The 20,684-nt window shown below is 41.9% G+C and overlaps 1 protein-coding gene across 2 annotated transcripts; it reads left to right on the forward strand.

The window, feature by feature from the left end:
- The first annotated feature begins 459 nt into the window (after positions 1 to 459).
- cgna (cingulin a) lies at positions 460 to 19,396 on the forward strand. 2 transcript variants are annotated; one of them, XM_079560928.1, is made up of 21 exons: positions 460 to 736; positions 7,625 to 8,378; positions 8,511 to 8,581; positions 8,717 to 8,777; positions 8,874 to 8,969; positions 10,836 to 10,957; positions 11,646 to 11,757; positions 12,213 to 12,425; positions 13,685 to 13,833; positions 13,973 to 13,999; positions 14,343 to 14,463; positions 14,527 to 14,739; positions 14,824 to 15,045; positions 15,123 to 15,371; positions 15,454 to 15,624; positions 15,759 to 15,920; positions 16,008 to 16,181; positions 16,437 to 16,555; positions 16,637 to 16,745; positions 16,922 to 17,085; positions 18,562 to 19,396. In XM_079560928.1, exons 1-21 carry the CDS (start codon positions 504 to 506, stop codon positions 18,695 to 18,697), a joined length of 3,678 nt encoding a protein of 1,225 aa, XP_079417054.1. In that variant the 5' UTR covers positions 460 to 503; the 3' UTR covers positions 18,698 to 19,396. The 2 variants fall into 2 exon arrangements, with proteins under 2 accessions (XP_079417054.1, XP_079417053.1); XM_079560927.1 differs by lacking the exon at positions 13,973 to 13,999 and having other exon boundaries at positions 462 to 736; positions 8,484 to 8,581; positions 18,562 to 19,395.
- The last annotated feature ends 1,288 nt before the right edge of the window (positions 19,397 to 20,684 follow it).

The following is a 20,684-nucleotide window of genomic DNA, read 5'->3' on the forward strand; positions in this document are numbered from 1 at the left end:
GTCATATTTTCGTCATGGTTGTTGTCACTTTTTTGCTGCTTATTCATCCTCGTTTTGGTCGCTATTATGATGCTTTTCTTTCTTTTTTTTTAAGCTTTTAGGTTTTGGGTAAAGTAAAACTGGAGAAAATGTGCTACGTTCAGGTGACGTTAATAGTCTATAATTCTAACCTCGCGACTTCAGTGAATCCATCCTGCAAGTTGTTGGTAGCTGCGCCATCTTCTGACAGATGTCATAAACCCATTACTACACTGGGATTCACTTCAGACATTCAGTTCACTAATTCTACAAGTTCACTGGATTTGATAAACTACTCATTTAAGTCGCAGCCTATTCGTCGATGAACTTGTGCGGCGAAAAACTTTGCCAAAATAATATTAATCAAATCAAATGCGTCGCAAAGTTGTTCTCGGAATCAAAACATTGTCAGGGAATGATTGACGTAAACCATCAACCAATTGGCAGCGCGCTTTCTCTACGCCGCCCCGCCCTCCTCAACAGCTATGACCAATCGCAGCGCTCCCCACGGCAGCAGGGGGCGGTCTAGTGACGTCACACACAAAGGTAACAGGTTGCAGGCTCCGCTCAATGAACTCGCAGCGCAGTTAAAGTGTTCATCTACTTTTTCCCCAACAGTCTCTCGATGTGGCGTTTATCTGCGAAGTTACATCAATCTTTCTCGCCCTGAAGGATTTAAAAGCAGAAGAAAGATCCCCCGGGAAACTTCGGGAAAGAGGTAACGTTAACAACGCGGACTTTTGATTTGGGACCATATAAAAAAGATGCAGACAGCTCGAGCAAACAGACGCGGCTTGTCAGTTGGTTTTGCAATTCTCATGCTTTAAGTGTAATATATTCACCTATCTGCTGTCAAAAATCTTGCACCGATGTAAATACTGTTGTTATAGCGTTGTTGTTGCTTTTATTAGCCCTAAAGCTAACGCCGATGGGTTACGTTTGATGGCATCTTTGTAGTTTTAGTGTTTATTTTAGCAGCTACACGAGTCAAATGTATTCAAATAGCATTAACTGGAAAAGGAGGCTGCGTAAACGCGTAGCTGTTTGCTTCATGCACCTGTTACTCCGTCCTATGGGACTGTATAACTGGGAAAAACAACAATGTCAGACTTAAATTGTTCAGATAGAGGATAATGAAGTCTAAACAGATTATTTTATTCAATCAAAATCCCTATGAAATAGTAATAGGCCCCTTGTAGGAGTAATTAAGCAAGTAGTTTCAAAAAGTTTACCACCAGACTGAAATTTGCATTATACTTACTAAACACTATTTAACCACAACTTTTCATAGATCCCAAGCCAACCAAAGCAACACACACCTTATCCTAGGGCGATATGGCAAAAAGTAATAACAATCACATTATGTTCACATATGAACTGATCTCGATTTTGGTGTCAATTTTATTTAACATTAAAAAATTAACTCATAACTGTGGCCTTTACTGTTGCATTTTGATTTACAAATGAGTAATGAATGCTTTCCACTGGAGGATCCTTAAACACACGAAAAATCTTCCGTTCTACAACTGCAAAGTCCGAAACCGTTCGCTGTTACTGCCACAAAATGAACTGTAAACCTTATTAAAAATCCCCATGACAATAATTGAGATTGACCAAAGGTGAGATTTACATTTTTTGATTCAATGTTGCTATTCTGACTAGTTGTGAGTGAAAAGGAAAACAGGGTAAGAGAACAAGTGTCTGGAATGTATAATGGGAGGGGCATGGCTATAATGCTCCTAATATGTTGTCATTTGTGCTCTATTTAGTGACACTGAAGCTTGTCTTTTGTTATGCGAATGAAGTTGTTTCGGGGGATAAATGGATGTTTGTTTGACCGTGAAAGAGGAGCAGTGGTAAGTTTGGAGAGAGAGAAAGGGGGAAAAAGAAAGAGAGAGAGATTGACTTGTGGACGGAGGGATAGAGGCTGGTTTCATGTCAAGAATGCACCAGAGAGGGAGGAAATACCCCGAGGACCGAGGGGCTGACTGTCCTGCGTAAGAGCACACTATACCATGAACTGCCTCTTTGTCCCGCCGTCACTGAAGCCCTCCTGTCTACTTCAAGTCTATAATCATTCACCTGTGAGAAGAGCCGGATATACCCCTTTATAGCGCGCTCTCTCTTTATTGGAGGTTGTTGTTTATTAGGGATAGGTTACCAAGGGCTTTGAAACCTGCCATATAAAAAAATAACAAGAGCATGATTTGGTTCTTGCAATGTTACATCTGTATACATAATAATGTGGAGGTTATCTCATAATGTAGAGGTTGTCTGAGTTTGATTAGTTAGATGATGAGTATTATGAGACTTTACACCCAAGGCGACATGGCAGGTAATTTAAACCCATGCAATAGCTATATGTTAGCAGGTTAAACGAGCTTGTAAAAGTGAGATGCAACTTAACTCACATCCTGTCAGTGATACTGTGTGAGAACCAGGTGGACCTTTTAATGTTGCTACAAAACCATATAGCAGTCACAAATATTCGATTACACAGGGCAAGTATATTGTAAAAGAAATTAATATGGTATTGTTGGCAAAACAATATCTAGTGCTTCGCCCATAGTGATCAGATTTGTTGTGACGTACATAGTAGGGGAGCTGAATTGAGATTGAAATTTAAACGGCCTTTATCAGTGCCGGTAAGTCTAAGAGATTCCAGCACACTGCCTTATCTGCGTAATACCAAGAGTAACATTTTGGTGCTCAGCAAACGGCTAAGGTTGCAGTTTTATGAGAACTGTTGATTGCTGGGGGAAACAAATCCAAGTTTTTATGGCTGGTGGATCCACTGCTCTAAAGAAAATGACTTGTATAGGAGTAGGTAGAGGAGCTGACCAGTGCAGGACACCACGCTTTGACACAGGGACAAACCCAAGAGGCGCTGCACCGTTTCAGAGGAGCGCTGAAGGAGGCAGCGAGGTTTCCTCTGGGTGCTATGGTTTCCCTGACCTCCAAAAAATATGCTGGTTAGATTGACCCACAGTGGGGACCCGGCTCAGTCGCAGTGGCTCAGGACTAACACCTGAACACTCTTTCGTTGTACGCTTGTGCAAAGACAAATAAAGCACTTACTTACCAGCTCAAACCATAATCTTTGCTTAAAGGGGGGTATTATGCAAAATCGACTTTTTCAAGCTTTACATCATGTTATTATGTCATTCCCTCATTAAAAACATGCCTGAAGTGTTGTCTTGGCACATCCACGTATTTTTGAGTAATCTGTAAAAACTGATGGCAGCCATTTTAGGGATAGGTTTGCCTGAGTCCTCCTAGGAACGCCCCCACCTCCTGGAGACGCCTCCGAGCTTTCGTCACCAGCCGAGTAACCCCACTGATGCCACAGACAGCGTGTGGAGGGGGCGTGTCGGAAAGGCTCAGAGGTTCTTAAAGAGACAGAGGCCTATTTCAAGACATTCGCTACAGCCATTTTGAGAGAGCAATTTTATAAAAGGCAGTTATTCTAATTTACTGCATTTACAGACCAACAGAAGGTTTCGTCATCATTGTAGTGTGCTATAGACTGGTGCTATGTGATTGAAAAAAGCATAATACCTCCTCTTTAAAGAATTAAGGTTTTATCGAATGTTTGAACATTCTTTCTTTTGTATGTTTCTAGATACTAAACAAAGTTGTGCAGGTTGCCGAAGAATGTTATGTACCCAGCTGTACTCTACAGAGAACCAAGTCATTCTGTTTCCTGGGGTCTTACTAAAACATGCAAATTGTATGTTAAACATGTCCTGAATGAACATCTCAAATGTTAATGCTCCTGGTCATCTTGTTGTCATTGTAAAAACATTAATTGTGATTAAAATACATGTAATAAATATTGCAATAAGATCTTTTTAAATGTGAAAATCCTTCAGCCCTAAAGCATATTGTGGCACAGTCAAATAGATGTCCAGATAGTTGCGTTCATGGAATGGCTGCCCTTGTTTTCCGCCCCACATCAGGTGAACAATGGGATGGGTTCCTTCTCTGAGAACTAGGGCTGCTCTCCGCTCATATGATGCGGCGCTCTGCCCTCGTGACCATGTGACGTGTTGAGTTTGACCTTGGTGTGAAGAGGCGGGCTGCAGACTCCACGCTTCAATACCCTAATGCGCTCTGACAGTGCGCTTCCTCCGTGTTTCTCCAAAGGGTGGAGAAATGACCAAGTGCACTTCAGAACAAGCGCAGTCTGTGCCAAATGTTTCCCAAAAATCATTCAAAGCATTGTCTGCTTCCTTAGATTTACTCCAGTCAGATCATCACCACTTCCTCATTTTTTCTTAAAATAGTTTCGTATCACATTGTTTTCAAGAAGAATTTAATCTAGAAAACATGTATCCCTAGTTTTCAGTCTTCCTTATGAAATCATGTGGTTGTCTAACTGTGTGATGTAGTTTATGTCTCATGATGACCATTGACTCCCAGAGTGGGCAAGGCCTCCTCTCATACTTGGAGTTTATCAGCACACGGCACTGATAAGAGAGAGGCTGGTTGTTTTTTTGTTCCCTCTCTTTCACCTTGAAAAACTGGACAAGGAAGTAAAAGGTGAAGAAGTTGCGAGGGAGAGAGGGAGGGGGGGCTGTGTGCTAGTTTTAAAGTGAGTTTAATGAACCATAAGTGTGTAATGACATGGATAATGCGCCCTTTCTCTGTGACCCCAAAAACATTGGGAAACTGTATTACGTCATATGCCCTCCAGAACACGATGACAGATTCAGTATCTGTAGGTGTGATTCGTTTCAATGAGGGATGAAATAGTTGCACAATTACTCATAATATTTAATCAGTGTTTATGGCAGCATTAGGGAGGGCATTATAACGGACCAAGAACCAGTCAAATAACACAAACCGGCCCGACCTGTTTCTGCGGTGAAATTTGTTTGTAACAAAGCGGTTAGTGTTGATTGAAATGGGTTCAGAGCACGTCTCGCTGGGAAAGTCGGAGAAGTGGTTCTAAAGGGGAAAGTGATCTGTGGGTGTGTGTTTTCTCGGGTTAATGACTAATGGAGAACAAGAGCAAAGTCCGCACCAGTCGTCACAAGCCCGAAACTGAGAGCCTGTAAATCTCTGTCTCTGTGTTTGTTTAAGAACAGCTTGTTTACGCTCAGCACAGTGCGATACAAGTGGGCAATTTGTAGTCATTGTTATTTAAAAACAGTTCAGAAATGCTGATAACCTACAGTCAGGTCCATAAATATTGGGACAGCGACTCAAATCTTAACCTTTTGTCTCTATAAGCCACCACGATCAATTTCAAATGAAACAATATAATATAGAACTAATATGTGCTTAAACTGTCGACTTTCAGCTTTAATTTGAGAGTATTTACTTCCAAATCAGATGAATGGTGTAGGAATTACAACCGTTTGTAGGTGTGCCTCCCACTTTTTAAGGGACCAAAAGTAATGGGACAAGTGGCTGCTCAGCTGTTCCATGGCCAGGTGTTTGCTCCGCCCTCATTTATAAGGAACAGATGAGACGTCCAGAGTTCATTTCAAGTGTGATATTTGCATTGTGTATACTGTTGCTGTAAATTATTAATATGAATCAGTGAAGCCACTATTAGGCTGAATAACAAGCCCTTTAGAAAGATAGCAAAAATCGACAGTTTGGAACATTATAAAAAAGGAAGAACACACTGGTGAGCTGAACAACATCAAAAGACCCAGAAGACCACGGATGACAAATGTGGTGGATCTGACCAAAGAATTCTTTCCCTGGTGAAGAAAACCCCTTCACAACAATAGGTCAGATCAAAAACACTCTCCAGGAGGTGGTGTATGTGTGTCAAAGTCAGCAATCAAGAGAAGACTTCACCAGAATACAGACGATTCACCACAAGGTGTAAACCTGACTGGTGAGCCTCAAAAACAGGAGGCTGATTAGTGTTTGCCAAATAAAACATCTACAAAAGCCATTACAGTTCTGAAACAACATCCAAGGACAGATGAGACAAAGATCAACTTGCACCAGAGTGATGGGAAGAGAAGAGTTGAAGAAAGAAAGGAACTGCTCATGATTCAAAACATCCCACCTCATCAGTGAAACATGGTGGTGCAGCATCATGGCATGGGCTTGTATGGGCCAATGGAACTGGTTCCCTTGTAGTTATTGATGATGTGACTGTTGACAAAAGCAGCAGGATGAATTCTAAAGTGTTTCAGGCAATTTTATGTGCTCATATTCAGCCAAATGCTTGGACACCGCTTTACTGTGCAGATGGACAATGACCCAAAGCTACTGCAAAGGCCACCAAAGAGCTTTATAAGGCAAAGAAGTGAACTGTTATTCAGTGGCTAAGTCAGCCACCTGACATGAATCCAATTGAGCTGCATTTCCCTTGCTGAAGACACAACTGAAGGGAAAATGTCCCAAGAACAAGCAGGAACTGAAACATTTACAGTAGAGGTCTGGCAGAGCCTCATCAGGGATGAAACCCAGCGTCTGGTAACGTTTATGCCTTCTGGACTTCAGGCTGTAATTGACTGCAAAGGATTTGCAACCAAATATTAAAAAAGAAACAGTTTGATTTATAATTGTTGCTTTGTCCCATTACTTTTTGTCCCTTTGGAGGCACATATACACTTACACCCAGTGCTTAATTTGTAAATTAGTATTTTCAGGAACACTTTTGGTCTGATATGATGGATTGGGGGAACAGGCCAAAACATTTGCCGGAACACTCTCATTAGACACCATTATATCAGATACATTTTTTAAATGTATCTGAATAATAAATATTTCCCGGATCCTTTACCCTGAAAATAATTTAATGCCATCCCCCAAACCAGGGATCAAATTAAGCACTGCTTACATCGTTCACCTGATTTGGATGTAAATACCCTCAAATTAAAGCTGAAAGTCTGCAGTTTTAGCACATCTTGGTTGTTTTTTTGAAATCTTCTGTGGTGGTTTATAGAGCCAAAAAGATTCAAATTGAGTTGATGTCCAAACTTATAAATATGCAAAAGTTTAGTTTTAGTTTTAGCCATTTTAGCCTTGTTTTGGTGCCCAACATAGTGGGGGGTTTTCAGCTTTGTTTTGACACAATTTGCTGAAAAACAATTTACTCACAATTTGTGGTTAAATTAAATTAAATGAAACATTCGGTACCGGGTTAGAACATTTTGTTCACAATAATATCATAATGATATTATCATTATCGCCTTAACTGCTGTGTGGTGAGGATTCAGGAACATTTTGTCTGTCAGAAGACTTAGGCAATTGAACTGGGAAGAATCAAAGCTTTCAGACGATGAGTTATGTTAGTAATAATGGCTTATTGTGTTTTACAAGCTTGACGTGGCTATTTACCCCCTAATGAGAGGGTTAGTGGCTTGATCTTGCCATTGCTTTTGTCAATGCACATTGCCATAGTGTCTTTGGCAAGATTTCATTCATCTTGCCTGGAGGTAGTGTACGGGCAGCCAGGCTTCTACAAGACTGCCCTGGGCAACTGTGGCATCCAGTTCCTACCTGTAGATACATTTTCTGACATTACAGAGACCTAGTTATAATCCTGAATGTTTAAATAGTCAATAGTCTTTCTAGAGAGCACTATAGAGCTACAGTAACAGCCCTGCTCTCTCTTGTTTTTCTTGTATTGTAGAATGAGCACATCCTCTGGCCGTAAAACCCCGGTGGACTACGGCGTTCAGATCCGCTTCATCAACGACCTCCATGATGGCAGTGGGGGGCAGCCGGGGCAGCCAGGGCAGCAGCCGCGCACCAAGGCTCCGTCGCCCTCCAAGTACGGCGTGGCCGTGCGGGTACAAGGCATCGCCGGGCAGCCCTACGTGGTGCTGAAAGATGGACAGAAAGGAGACTCGTACGGCGTCCAGCTTAAAACAAATTATCCCTCCGGTTATGGCAGTCTCCCCCGCCGAAAAGGCAAGTCTGACTCTCGAACGTACGGCGAGGACACGGACGGCCAGGGAGGGGCTCTTCGGCGGGCACAGTCACACGGATCGCTGTTGGAGCGGGATGGAGACACGGAGGATTTTCACACGTCTAGACTTCAAGCTGAGGGCAAGTCTGGCAGCTATGGGAATTTGGACGGAGAAACGGCGGTGAGGGTCAGCAGCAGAAACGGAAGCGCTGAGAGGAATATGTGGGAGAAAAACTTTAACGACAAGCAAACAAGCGCTAACAGACGAACAAATGGAGGCCCGCAGCACAGAGGCTTTTCCTCCACCCAACCGGACCATAGTGTTCCAGGCCCTCGCACACACACCTTTCCCCCGTCCTCCGCACACAACAGCCTGGGACGCAGCCAACGGCCTGTCAGCAAAAGTCCTGCTAATCAGTGGACAGGGAGAGCCGCAGCTGCAGAGACGCCAAGGCCTAATCTGTCAGAAACACAAGTAAGTACAACTGTCCTCTGATTATACACTCAAGTCTCCGCCTGGTGATTTAATTGACACACACCGCGCCCGCCGCAAGAGTAGTTGTCTCATCTATGTGTTAAGGTGACGCCTGACCTTTTGCTGGACCAGGGTCAGAGTGCGGAGGTCACCAGCGAGGAGCAGCAGATGATGCAGACCATTTACAACATCCTGAGAGAGGGGTACTGCACTGTTCTCTTTCTACTAACACAGCAGTATTTTGTCATCTTGAGGATTCTTTCACAACTGCTGTCCCCTTTACTTTATCCGTCCTGTCAAAAGAAATGCAGTTTCATTATCCGACTTTTTCCTGTTAGGACAAATGAGAGCGATGTCGTCATCAAGCACAAAGTCAAGATTATCCTTCAGAGCATCAAGGTTGGTTTGTTGGAGTCACACTTTTGAATGTATCTTCTTTGTACCGTTCATCCACAATGACTTTGACCGTGTATTTTTTAATATATCCTTCTCTAGCTCAAAGAAATAACCCGGGAAGATTTGACGAGAGACAGAAATGAGCTTCAGAGAAAAGTGTCTGAACTCCAGTTGGCCCTGCAGCAGGAAAGAAGGGTAAAAGCCTTTACAGTGGTAGATTTCTTTAAAAGGGCCGGTGTTTTATTCCTGTTTTAACATCACACGATCTAATTAACCACCGACATGAATTTACACTGTTTTATTTGCATTTTGTGCTTTTCATAGCCTTGTTAAACCACTACGCTGTTCCAATGCTTTGCCCACTTGCAAATAGCTGACAGCTAGAATGAAACCTACACTTTACTTTGGCTCTAATTACACAGATCATCCACAGTGCAATTTCGTAAGTGCCATCCCTGACTCGGCAAAACAGACGCACGACCAAATACATGAATAATAAAAAATTGTCTGCTGCGAGATCCATAACAATCAGATAGAAATCACACAGGCCTGCAATTAGTTTAGCAGTTTGTAACTCAAGTGTCCTCCCGTAGTCCCTCAAAAATCCTCTTTATATACTTCCTAAATCGGCCACTTCTAATTAATGCCGGGTCTTTAGTTGTTGATTGGGCGTCTTTTCATTTTGCAAATCTGAACTGGAGGGCTAGTGCTTTCTAAGAGCGCGCTTCAGATTAATCCACAGATTAATCCTTAAAGCTCTCTTTTCTGGGAAAATGTGCACAGACACCAATCCACGTCCAATAAAGGCTCATTATGTTGGTTTAAGGAAGTTGGCCAGTTCCTAATCGCCAGTAGCTCCTAAGAACTTAATCCATTATGCATTATTGATTGGTGAGTGCATGCTTGAACTGCCCCCGAGTCTCCAAAAGCTCATTGTTTTCGCTGCAGACTAGAGTAAGGTGTGTTATACTTGCCAATGGTTTGTGTTCACGGCGTTCCAGGTCTTGGATGCCACAGTTTCAGATGGAGTGCAGCGGCCTGTGTAAATCTGTGGAAGATTCATTGTTCTTTCTTTCATAATAAAGAATTTATTTCACTATTATAGTTTAGTTTTTATCATCTGTTTGTGTTGTGAAGCACTTTGGGCAGCGGTGGTTGTTGTAAATGTGCTATAGAAATAAACTTGAACTTGAACTTGAACTTGAACTATTATAAACTTGTAGGCTAGTTTTGTAGCATTTCTGTGAAAGTGATCCTGAAAAGTGCCCCTGGAAGTCTTGAAATGTCGATAAACTCATCCCTGGGAAGAATCGGGATGCTACAAATATGGGAGGAGAGTTAGGAATGATTTTAGACACAAATTGCATCTTAATTTAGTGGCTTCCTCTTTCATTGTTTGTAATTTAAAAAAAAAAAACTCAGGTATATGGCCTTTAACCTATTTACCCCTGTCCGGGCTTTACCCAAATCTAAATCTCAACTGAAGTTTACAGCCTCTTGGCCAGTGTAACGCCTCATTTGAAAGCTAAGACCTACAAAACTGATCTAAACAGATCTTTTTCCTTGTGTTGTTGCCGTGTTGTCAACACTTCTTTGAGTTTTTTCATTGCATTTTTGTCGCTTTTTCATCACATTTTTGCTACTTTGTTATCATGTTTTGTCACTTTTTCTTCACATTTTTGTCACTTTTTCATCACATTCTCGCCATTTTTTCATCACATTTTTGTCACTTTTTTTCAATTATTTGCCAATTTTTCATCATATTTTTGCTACTTTTTCATCACTTTTTTGCCACTTTTTTAATCACATTTTTGCCACTTTTTTGCCACTTTTTTAATCACATTTTTGCCACTTTTTTGCCACTTTTTTAATCACATTTTTGCCACTTTTTTGCCTTTTTGTTGTTTGTATTGTTGAGTTTTCATCACATTTTTGTCACTTTTCAACGCTTTGACTTTTTTTTCCAAGAAGCTTTTACATTTGGGTAAAACGGGGGTTAAGAGCCTAAGATGTCACATGAATGCAACCTATTTATCCATTAATTTCCCTGTTTGTTCCCAGAACTCTGTAAACAACTCCAGTGCCACTCTGAAAGCCGAGCTGGAGTCGTGCTTGGATGAAAACGTGCACCTTCTGGAGCTGCACGACCGCATGAAGAAAGAGTTAAATGAAACCCAAACTGAGTGAGGACACACAAGCACACACTCCTGACACACATCACGCACGGAAACAAGAGCGCTACAGTTCTGTTATCAGGACAGGGTGATCTGGACAGGACGGCCTTGTGTTCAGCCGTCCACTGTCACCATTTTATCAGACAAGCGCTTTCTGTTGCTCATTCAGACTCGTATGATAAAGCAGATTTCAATCAAACATGGGGTGGCTACTAATTCTGAGTCGGCACATTCAAGGAAATTAGTTATATCATGATTCAGTGCTTTTCCTTTTAATCTAGTTGTATGCGCAAACACACATAGGCTGTTTTGGGTTGAAAACGTTTCGCCTTTCACCAAGCTTTTGTCAAGTCTGAATGTTCATGAATTGAAAAACTGCTCGGTGAAAGGTGAAAACGAGACGAGATGATTTCAACTCAAAACGACACAGAAACGATTACCACCTTTTGAAAACCTTTGCTACTATGGAACCAGCTCGGATGGCTGAAAGCTGAAACAAACAGGCACTTGGCGTCTGCTTTCCTCCTTTGTTCAGCTGGTCATGCTCTGAGTGATTGACCGTAACTTTCACAAGGAGCAAATGACTTGAGTTACGTTGTAAAGGTGAAATAATAAAGTTAAAAAAAACAATGTATTGGAGAAAGATTGTAAGAAATCTTTGTGACGTATTAATTGTGCATCCCCTATATATTACCAGGCTTACACAGCTGCGGATGGAAAGGGAAAACGCAGAGGCACAGGCCAGACACCTGGAGGACCAACTGGCCGAGCTTCAAGACGAGATCCGAAAGGAAAACAACAATAAAACAGTAAAGCACTTTTCTACTATCCTATGACATAAGTTTGTGTAAAAGCTCTGAACCAGCAAAAAATGCATGAAATCGGAAACTCCATGTGATGCAGTTTGTAATAAAGATGCACCTGCAGTTCCACTTACAGATATCTGGGTCATTGCATAAAGAAAAATCACGTTTTGTAATAATATACCAGGGAAATACACTTAAAGGGGCTAGATTCAAGTGGGTCATTTTTATACTCACTACTGTCACCTCAGGTAACCGTAAGACCTGAATTAACAACTTTTTGAGTGACAGTGCAGGATTTTAGAGGCAGTTTTGGTGAATAGGTCTTAGCTCATTCTACACAACATGTAGGGGAAGGAAAATACTTGATTTTTAAACTCTGTATTGTCCCTTTAAATATTTAGACTGGCTATACAGTATTTAGTTTGTCACATCTAAAATGAAGCCCACTCTCTGTTCAGGACCTGATATCTTGCCAAACAGAGATGTCAGAAATCTGTCAAGCCAAGCAGAAGCTGGAGGAGAATTTGAGACAGAGAGAGAGGGAGCTCACGGCCCTGAAGGGAGCTCTGAAGGAGGAGGTGGCGTCTCACGACAAAGAGCTGGAGACGCTTCGAGAGCAGTACAGCGCGGACATGGAGAAGCTCCGCAGCAGCATGGAGCAGGTGTCCCAGGTATGAGCAACACTGTCAGCAAAAGGAGAGAGCATGCGGCAAGCTTCTAGTGTTCAGAATCGACAGAGCAAATGACATTCTGGGGAAAGAACTGACTTTGTTTGTCAGACAAAAGATACCATATAATGAGTTGCATTAGTTGCATTAAAATTATTTTTAGTATTTATTAAAAGCAAATCAAACTAACTTGCATCTAAATACCAGATTCTACTCTGATAAAATGTTTTAGTACATATACCAGGGAGGTCGAACTCGTTTTGGGTCATGGGCCGAAATGCAGCCCCCACAGCGGGTCGCGGGCCACATAAAATGTGAAGGACTGTGGCCTAATAAATAAGAATGGGTTTCACTTATTGCGCTTTATCAGCCTGTGTCACACATTTCTCATTATTCCTTCACTCCACACTCGATGGTGGTAAGCTACTAATGTAGCCACAGCCGCTCTGGGGCAGACTATCCATTTACCACATGGTAACACATGGCACATGTGTTATACCCTGATCTCTTATTATGTCAGTGCCCTCTGCTGGACACGTTGGAATTCTTTCCTTTTCTTAAATTTAAGCTTGACCCTAGTGGCTGGAGTGAGAATTCTGGCTATTTCTTTAAAAATCCATAACTCGCACATGGATGGGCTAGAGAGATTTACTTCTTTTTTGTTGATATACTCAGAAATCCATGCTCTTCAAAGGGCCACATTAAATCATCTCGTATGCTTGAAGGTTGTTGCATCCATCGTTAGTTCTCAACTTGTACGGCTTCGGAACCCACCATCACCGTGATGGCATGATAAGAAGTACCTCTGGGCACTACCCTACCACTACAAACATGTACAATAGGTGAATCCTCCAGCCAGGTGATACTGACCATCAGCCTGGCTCCACGTCTTGAGATGGGGTGTGGGAGTGGGAGCTGCTCTTGACGGGTTGCCCCAGTGGCATTGAAGGATGGATCAGATACAGAGGACAAATTCCCCTACAGGGACAACAAAGTATAAAGTATACTTAAAAAAAAAAAAAAAAGATTGTCCCTGGAAAAGCCTGTATAATGCAGTTTTCCCACATAGTCTACTGTAAAGAAATGATCCCTGGAAAAGCTCCCACCAGTCTTGAACCACTTTTCAGAAATATCAGTTGAAAGTGTGAGTTGTTTTTGCCCTCCCAGTGCAGTTACCAGAAAGCCACTAACATCCTCTCAGTTCTCTACAGTTGACACAAAATAATAAAACTTGAAGATAAAGTTGCTTCTTTGTGTTGTAGTCTCATGCAGGCATCGAGGCAGAGCGGCTGCGAGTCAATGCCTCAGTGCGCACTCTTCAGCAGCAGCTGGAGGACTGCAGAGACGAGAGCAGCCACTGGATGGAGCAGTTCCACAATACGAGGGATGAGCTCCGCACAGCCAAACAAGAGTAAGCTGCTCTGTTTTGTTCACAAAGCTGCAGTGTTAGTTTGGGAGTTTCCATGGTTTCACTGTCACGTTGGTTGCTTGTACTTCACTACTGTTGTCTCTGTTTTTCTTGTCTCTTGTGCGGTCGTTTCCTTTGTCAGAGAGCCACCCGACAGCCCTGAAACACAGTGAGACTCATCATAGAAGAGAGATTTTAGTTTTTATTCTTCTGTAGAAGCAGTAACTGTACTAACCCCTTCATGTAGTCGCTTTGTATTGTAGAACCATCCACAACCACCGTGCAAATTTTAAAACATTGGCAGAAACAATTTGATGTTTGTATGTGTTGTGGAAGCTTTTTAAATCATTTCTTGTTACCACTGATTCATTGTCCATTTGATTCAATGTGTCGTTTTTAAGATTGATTTGAAAACCATTGTTTCATTATTAACGCCAATCTGAACAATTCTGATTATGAGGAAGTAGTTGTCGATATGTTTGTTCACATAATTTAAATGTTTGCCTGTTCAGATTCCTCACAGCTCGTTTGGAAAAAGAGGAGTTTGAGGACGAACTGAAGGAGCTGAAGGAGAAAGTGAGCTCTATGAAACAACAGGCGCCAGACTCCGGCCAAGCACAGACTCTGACCCAGGTACATTTAAACAAACTACTGTCACTCCACCAGTTCAACATTTAACAAAAGGTTTCTGTTCAGGAGCTACAGAAATGTAACGCTGAGCTGCACACGGCCCGACTGGAGGTGGAGAAGCAGCGGACACAGTCTGACAAAAAAGTGATGGAGATCATCGCTCTGAAGAAGTCTCACCAGGGCCAAGAGGCAGAACTGAAGTATGAAATCAACAGGCTCAAAGACCAGTTACAAAGAGCCAAAGATGATTACACCAAGGCACAGGATAAAAGCAAACGGGTAACTTAAGAATAGTATTGTACGATTAAACCAAAAGGGAGTGTCTTACATGTCTGGCTCCAAATGAAGTACAAATGCTCTTAGCTTCCAGACCCAGCCACTGTCTCTGATTTGGAGCAAAGGCTCAATGAGGCAAGAAGTGAAGTCAGTCAGCTGAAAGAGAAGCTGTCTTTGGCCGAGAAGGAGCTGGAGGCCACCAAGACTCAGCTGAGGAGAACTGAGCTGGATCTTAAAGTGGCTGAAGATGCCCAACAGGCGCAGGAGGAGGTCAACACCCGCCTCAAAGAAAAAGTCTCACGTTTGGAGGTAGAAACACACACACACAAGACAGTATTATGGCAATAATGCTTTTAAAGTAACACATCTTTGTGTGTGTGATCTAGGCACAGCTGCAGAACTCTTCCACAGAGAGCTCTGAAGCAGAGCTAGCTCTTCACACTGAGGTCAGAGGGCTGAGGTTTGATCTGGATGAGGCCAAACGAAAAGCCTCCAGACTCAACCAAGATCACAGTGAGCTGCATTTCAAACTCGAAAACTCAGAGAAAGACAAAGATGCACTGAAGCAGACCATTGTTCAGATGGATGATCAGAAACAGCAGCTGGAAAAGGCCATGGACAAACTCACTAAAGAGGTGAAGAGCTGTACACAAGGGACTCTCTGAAAATATCTTCAAAGTACTGGAAACAAACAAAAATGCTGTCTTTTCCTTTCAGTATGAAGCTCTGATCATGTCCTCAAAAGAGGAGTCACGAAGTCTCAAAGCTCAGCTGGAAGAGCAGAGAGAGAAGGCACGCAAAGACATGCAGGAGGTGCAGCGTAACGGCACTGACGCTCAGAGCGAGCTGGAGCGCAGCCAGACCAACACCAGACGACTTGAGGAAGAGGTCAGCTCACTCATCAGTGTTTTTCTCATGAAAATGACCCTTGTTTGATTAAAGTAGTCTTTTAATATTTGAGGCACTTGCATGGACGGCACTGTTACTAAGTCTGTCAGTTTCTAATATTATTTTTACATTAGATGTCACGACAGAAGAAGGAGCTGTTGCTGGCATGTGAGGAAAGAGACAACCACCAGTTGGACAAAGAGCTCCTGACCAACCGACTGCGCCATTTAGAGGTAGAGCTGGAAACCAGCAAGAATAGCCAGAATGAGAAAACACGAGAGGTTCGGCTCTTGGAGGTAAGATCCAGTTTACTGGGTTTTTTTTTAGATCAATTATGTACACGTCTCCTTGAGGTTTTAGCTTCATCTGACTGTATTTCGTAGGACAAGCTGAAGCGTCATGAGTTGGAGCTGGAGGAGGAGAAGAGCAGTGTGGAGATGCTCACGGAGAGACTGTCCCGGAGCAGAGACCAGGTGGACCAGCTGCGCTCTGAGCTGATGCAGGAGAGGTCCTCCAAACAGGACCTGGAGCTGGACAAGAACGCCATGGAGAGACATGTACGAATCTCCCTGTGGTGCAGTTTACAGATGATGCTTTACTAGACCTGCCACAATCGTTACTGTAAAGTGTCAACTTTTATAGGTTTAATATTTATTGTATGTACCTTTTTATAAGCGCTTAGCTTATCATCAGTCCCCTAACTGAACTAACACAAGATAAGAGCTGTAGACAATTGAATAATAAACATATCTCGATGAAAATGTTGAGATTTGTCAGGCCTGCAGTCTAAAAGATTGACTGTTCCTTTGCAGCTGAAGGAGCTGAGGATTCGTTTAGCTGACATGGAGGGCAACACTCGCTCCTCCGTCGGACTTTCACAACTGGAAAACAAAATCCTGGAGTTGGAAGAGCGGCTTCGGAGTGAGGAGAGGTACATCTGTGAACATTTGGAGTTATGGTAGTTTCCTATAGACGTGATTATGCTGAAAATGTATTGTATATGTTTGCAAAGAGAGAAAAATTCAGTGGTGGCAACGCAACGTCGTCTGGAGAGAAAACTCAAAGACCTCAATATGACGCTGGATGAGGAGAGGCAGCACCATTCTGAGCAGAGAGACCAGGTTAAACATTTTAATCATTTGTATTAGAAAAATACCATTGTCCAACATCAGTGTTAAAATGACAGTGAGAAGAAACTTTGCACTTCAACAAGACATTTATAATTAGAAGATTCATTCAAGGTTAGAAATGACCTGTACAAAGCCTATTTTTACCCTGGTTTTTGAATGTGTTGCAGCTCACTCTGAAGGTGAAGGCCTTGAAGCGGCAGGTGGACGAGGGGGAGACGGAACTGGAGCGCGTGGACAATCTGCGCAGGAAAGCCCAGAGAGAAGTGGAGGAGCAGATCGAACACAAGGAGGCGCTGCAGTCCAGAGTCAGCACGCTGGAGACTGAGCTCAAGTATACACTTCACACGACCTCATCAAAACCTGCCTCCGCTCCTCAATTCTTCTGCTTTTAGCCCTGCCCAAAGAGGAGATAACCCCACAGGAAGCACTGACCCTTTACTAAACGGCTTCCTCTGAACGTCCACTTGATTTGAAATAAGTCAAAGTGGATCTTGACTCAAAAAGACCCGCTTTTTGTTCTTTGTCCTGGCTGTAGAGGTCACATTTCCTTATGGAGTACAGCAGACGAAAGATGAATGCAGCCCTAATAATGATGCAGTACCCTTCCTGACAGCCACATCAGTGTGAGGGACAGAGTAATAGCGCCCTCTCTGTCTTGGCCGGTGAATGAAGCTGCATGTAAATAACGCCATTAACTACGAGCCCAGATTCCTGTCACTGCACTCAATTACAGACACCTGGCAAAGATTTGCTGTGCGTCCCCGAAGTGTCGTATTTCACATTGTGACGTGTGTAAAACATGTTAGTGATCACCCATGTGTGAAAAGGTATTTCATTAAACTAAGAAGGTATATTACTCATGTACCACGAGGGAAATTAAATGGTCCCGGTAGTACAGTGCAGTTCTTGCCTTCAGCCAGCAGAGGGAGTGTAATGGCCATCTAATACTCGACTCAACGACTGTGCTTCAATCTGCAATTACCCTTTTTCAAATGTGTGCTTTATTACTGACATTACAATACACTGTCAGGGTAGATGTTTTTTAATTCTGCTGGAGTAAAACAGAAGAAAAACTCAGCCTCATTTCATATATAGTCAGTTGAATGTCTACCTTAGGAACTGTAGAGTGCTTCTGTTATCCTCTTAACCCCCGACTTAAGTGAGTGCATTTTCTCAAGTTCAGCTTTACCTAAATCCAGAGTAACGCCTCATTTGGGAGCTAAAACCTACAAAACTCATGTAAATGGATCTTTTCCCTCATGTTGTTGCCGCATTGTCGTCACTTTAAAACAAAAAAAATTACATCGCTTTTGTGTTCTTTTTTTTTTGCCTTTTTCGTTACTTTTCTGTTGCTCTTTTTCTAGCTTTTTTGTCACATATTTTTGACACTCTCCATGATTGCAAAAGCAAGCAAGGAAAACGCAGTCCCTGTCAAATAAATCAATAAATAAATAAAATAAAAGTTATTTTTGTCACATTTTTGTAACGTTTCTGTCGCTTTTTTTGTCACTTTTCTGTTGCCCTTTTCTTTCTTTTTTTTTTACCTTTTTTGTTGTGTTTTTGTCACATATTTTTGCCACTCTTTCATCACTTTTTTGTGAGGTTTTTGTTGCTCTTTTGTTGCATTTTCAACCTCGTTTGCGTCTCATTTTTGTCACTTCTTTGTACACTTTTTTCATGACGCTTTTACCAGTAGATTTGGGTAAAGCCACTTTGGAGAAAATGTGCTCGGTTCAGGTTGAGGGTTAAGAGGTGAATTGTTTTAATAATAACACCGACTATACAAAAGACATGATTTGTTTTGCAGGAGGAAAGTGCAGGCCTCGATGCGCCCCGCTCTGGACTCCTCTGCCCTGAGCTCCGATGATGATGACAGTCTGTACGACTCCTCCAGCATCACCTCCATCCTCACTGAGAGCAACCTCCAGACCAGCTCCTGCTAGACGGCTTCAGGAGCAGGCCCAGTGTGGGAAAACCCAGCTCTGCTAATAAAGAATGCAGCTGGCTGTGTGTCCGTGTGGGCTAATTGCGCTCTGGTATGCACTACACAAAGGCACTATGGGGCACAGGGAGAATAAATGTCCAAACACGAGTGAATTGGAGGAAGCCAAATGTCCAGAGGAGTTTCCTTTCCAGCAGCGTATGCACATGTGAAAGAGGCTAAAGTGTAAGTGCAGTATAAAGCAGCATTTCACACATTTTAACAACAAATGCACTTTTTATGAAACGAAGCGACGGCACACAACACATGAAATACCTCTCTACTTTGTTTCAACTTCAAAATATTTAGTCTTATGTTGAGTCTCAACAGCTGTAAACTGTAAACTTTATGGTACTTTCCTCACAGTCCCACACTGCATTAAGAAGAAAGTTTGTGAAAACATTGAGTATACAATAACATACTCTTTTAAGTGTCTTTATGCGTTTACATGTTATTGAACATACTTTGTTGCTGCCCTACACGCTAAGATGTATCCAGCAGTACGTAGATGTATTGTTGAAAGAAAAGATCACACCGAAATTGGTTAATTTGCTGCTCATCACTTTATTAGCAACTGTAGGAATAATTGTTTTTGATTTGTTTATCTGGTGTTTTTATTAAACTGTTCACTTGTAAAATTAGTTAAATTGATGTTAGTTGAAATCTGCACTATTTCTATGAATTGAACACAGTTTTGTTATGAATCTTTTATTTGTTATTTTGGAATCTTTTGATATGTAACATCTGTGTAACATCTGTGTAACATTTTGTACAGTTTGAATGAACAATCCAACTTCAATTTACAGCCTGTCTATTTTTATTACAGAAAACATTAATGTTCCCAAAGGGTGAAATGTATTAAAACGGGGAAGTGTTTTGTAATGAAAACGGTTTGTATGCCATTTATAGGAATTATTAAAATGTTTTTCTTTCAGTTGCCTTTCGTGTAAAAGTTTTAGTTCCAGATTTCCAGAGTAAAGATAAGGATACGATATGGTTTGTGATAATGAAAGCGTGGGCTGAACTACTACTTTCTGAGGAACAAGGAGTGTCTTTACTATTGAAGGTTAAATATAGAACATGCACAGCACAATTATCTGCTTCTCTCCATGCAAAGGTTTTGTACTTCCTACATCTTTTAATTATCTTTAATTGCATTGAGGTTTACATAAAACTAAGATTTAACAATACCATCACAAAGTGTGTTAGGATTAAACCTATCCACAATATGCCCAAAAACACCATCTGGGAATAGCCCTGCAATAACCACCAGAGTGCTGAATGACCAGGGTATTTAATGGATATATTCTTCCCTGCTGCATATTACAAGACGACAATGTCAGGATTCATTTTCCTCAAATTGTGCTGAGATAATGAATGTATTCAGGCTGTCTAGGGCCTTATTGTTTGGGCAAAAGCACAAGTTGTGCACAAGCAACATGCTCTTAAACTGGTTTAGGTCATTGTTTAGCTTTGACTGAATGTAGGTAATGATTACTTTTTGACCACTGAGCCAGATGAATCCTGCACTGTCATCTCACACCATCAGGGAAGAAAAAATACAGTGTTGAAACATGTTTCTTTGGATCATTTCTGATCATGCTGTGTTTTTCTAATGGGAGGCACTTAACTTTATGTGCTGTATCTTGTACTGCTATCTAAGTGAGGACACTCATAGACATAATGTATTACTCTAACCCGGAAACCTTAAGCCTCTAACCCTAACCCTAAACACTAAATCTAAACCCAATTCTAACCCTAACCCTAAAACCACATCTTGACCCTAAACAGTCCTTGAAATAACTGAGGACCACCCAAAATGTCCTCACTTTCCAAAAATGTCCTCACTCTGTTGGTTAAAAACTCACACTGGTCCTCACAATGTTGTAAGTACAAGAACACACACACACTATCTTGTGCTGCTATCTTAGTGAGGACACTTATATTGT

This window comes from Gobius niger (assembly GCF_951799975.1).
Source record: "Gobius niger genome assembly, chromosome: 8".
Taxonomy (NCBI): Eukaryota; Metazoa; Chordata; class Actinopteri; order Gobiiformes; family Gobiidae; genus Gobius; species Gobius niger.

Coding starts and splice junctions, on each gene's coding strand:
- cgna (XM_079560928.1), top strand. CDS start 504: ATGACCAATCGCAGCGCTCCCCACGGCAGCAGGGGGCGGTCTAGTGAC. Junction 10,958..11,645: donor TTAAATGAAACCCAAACTGA/GTGAGGACACAC, acceptor ATATATTACCAG/GCTTACACAGCTGCGGATGG. Junction 12,426..13,684: donor GCATGGAGCAGGTGTCCCAG/GTATGAGCAACA, acceptor TTTGTGTTGTAG/TCTCATGCAGGCATCGAGGC.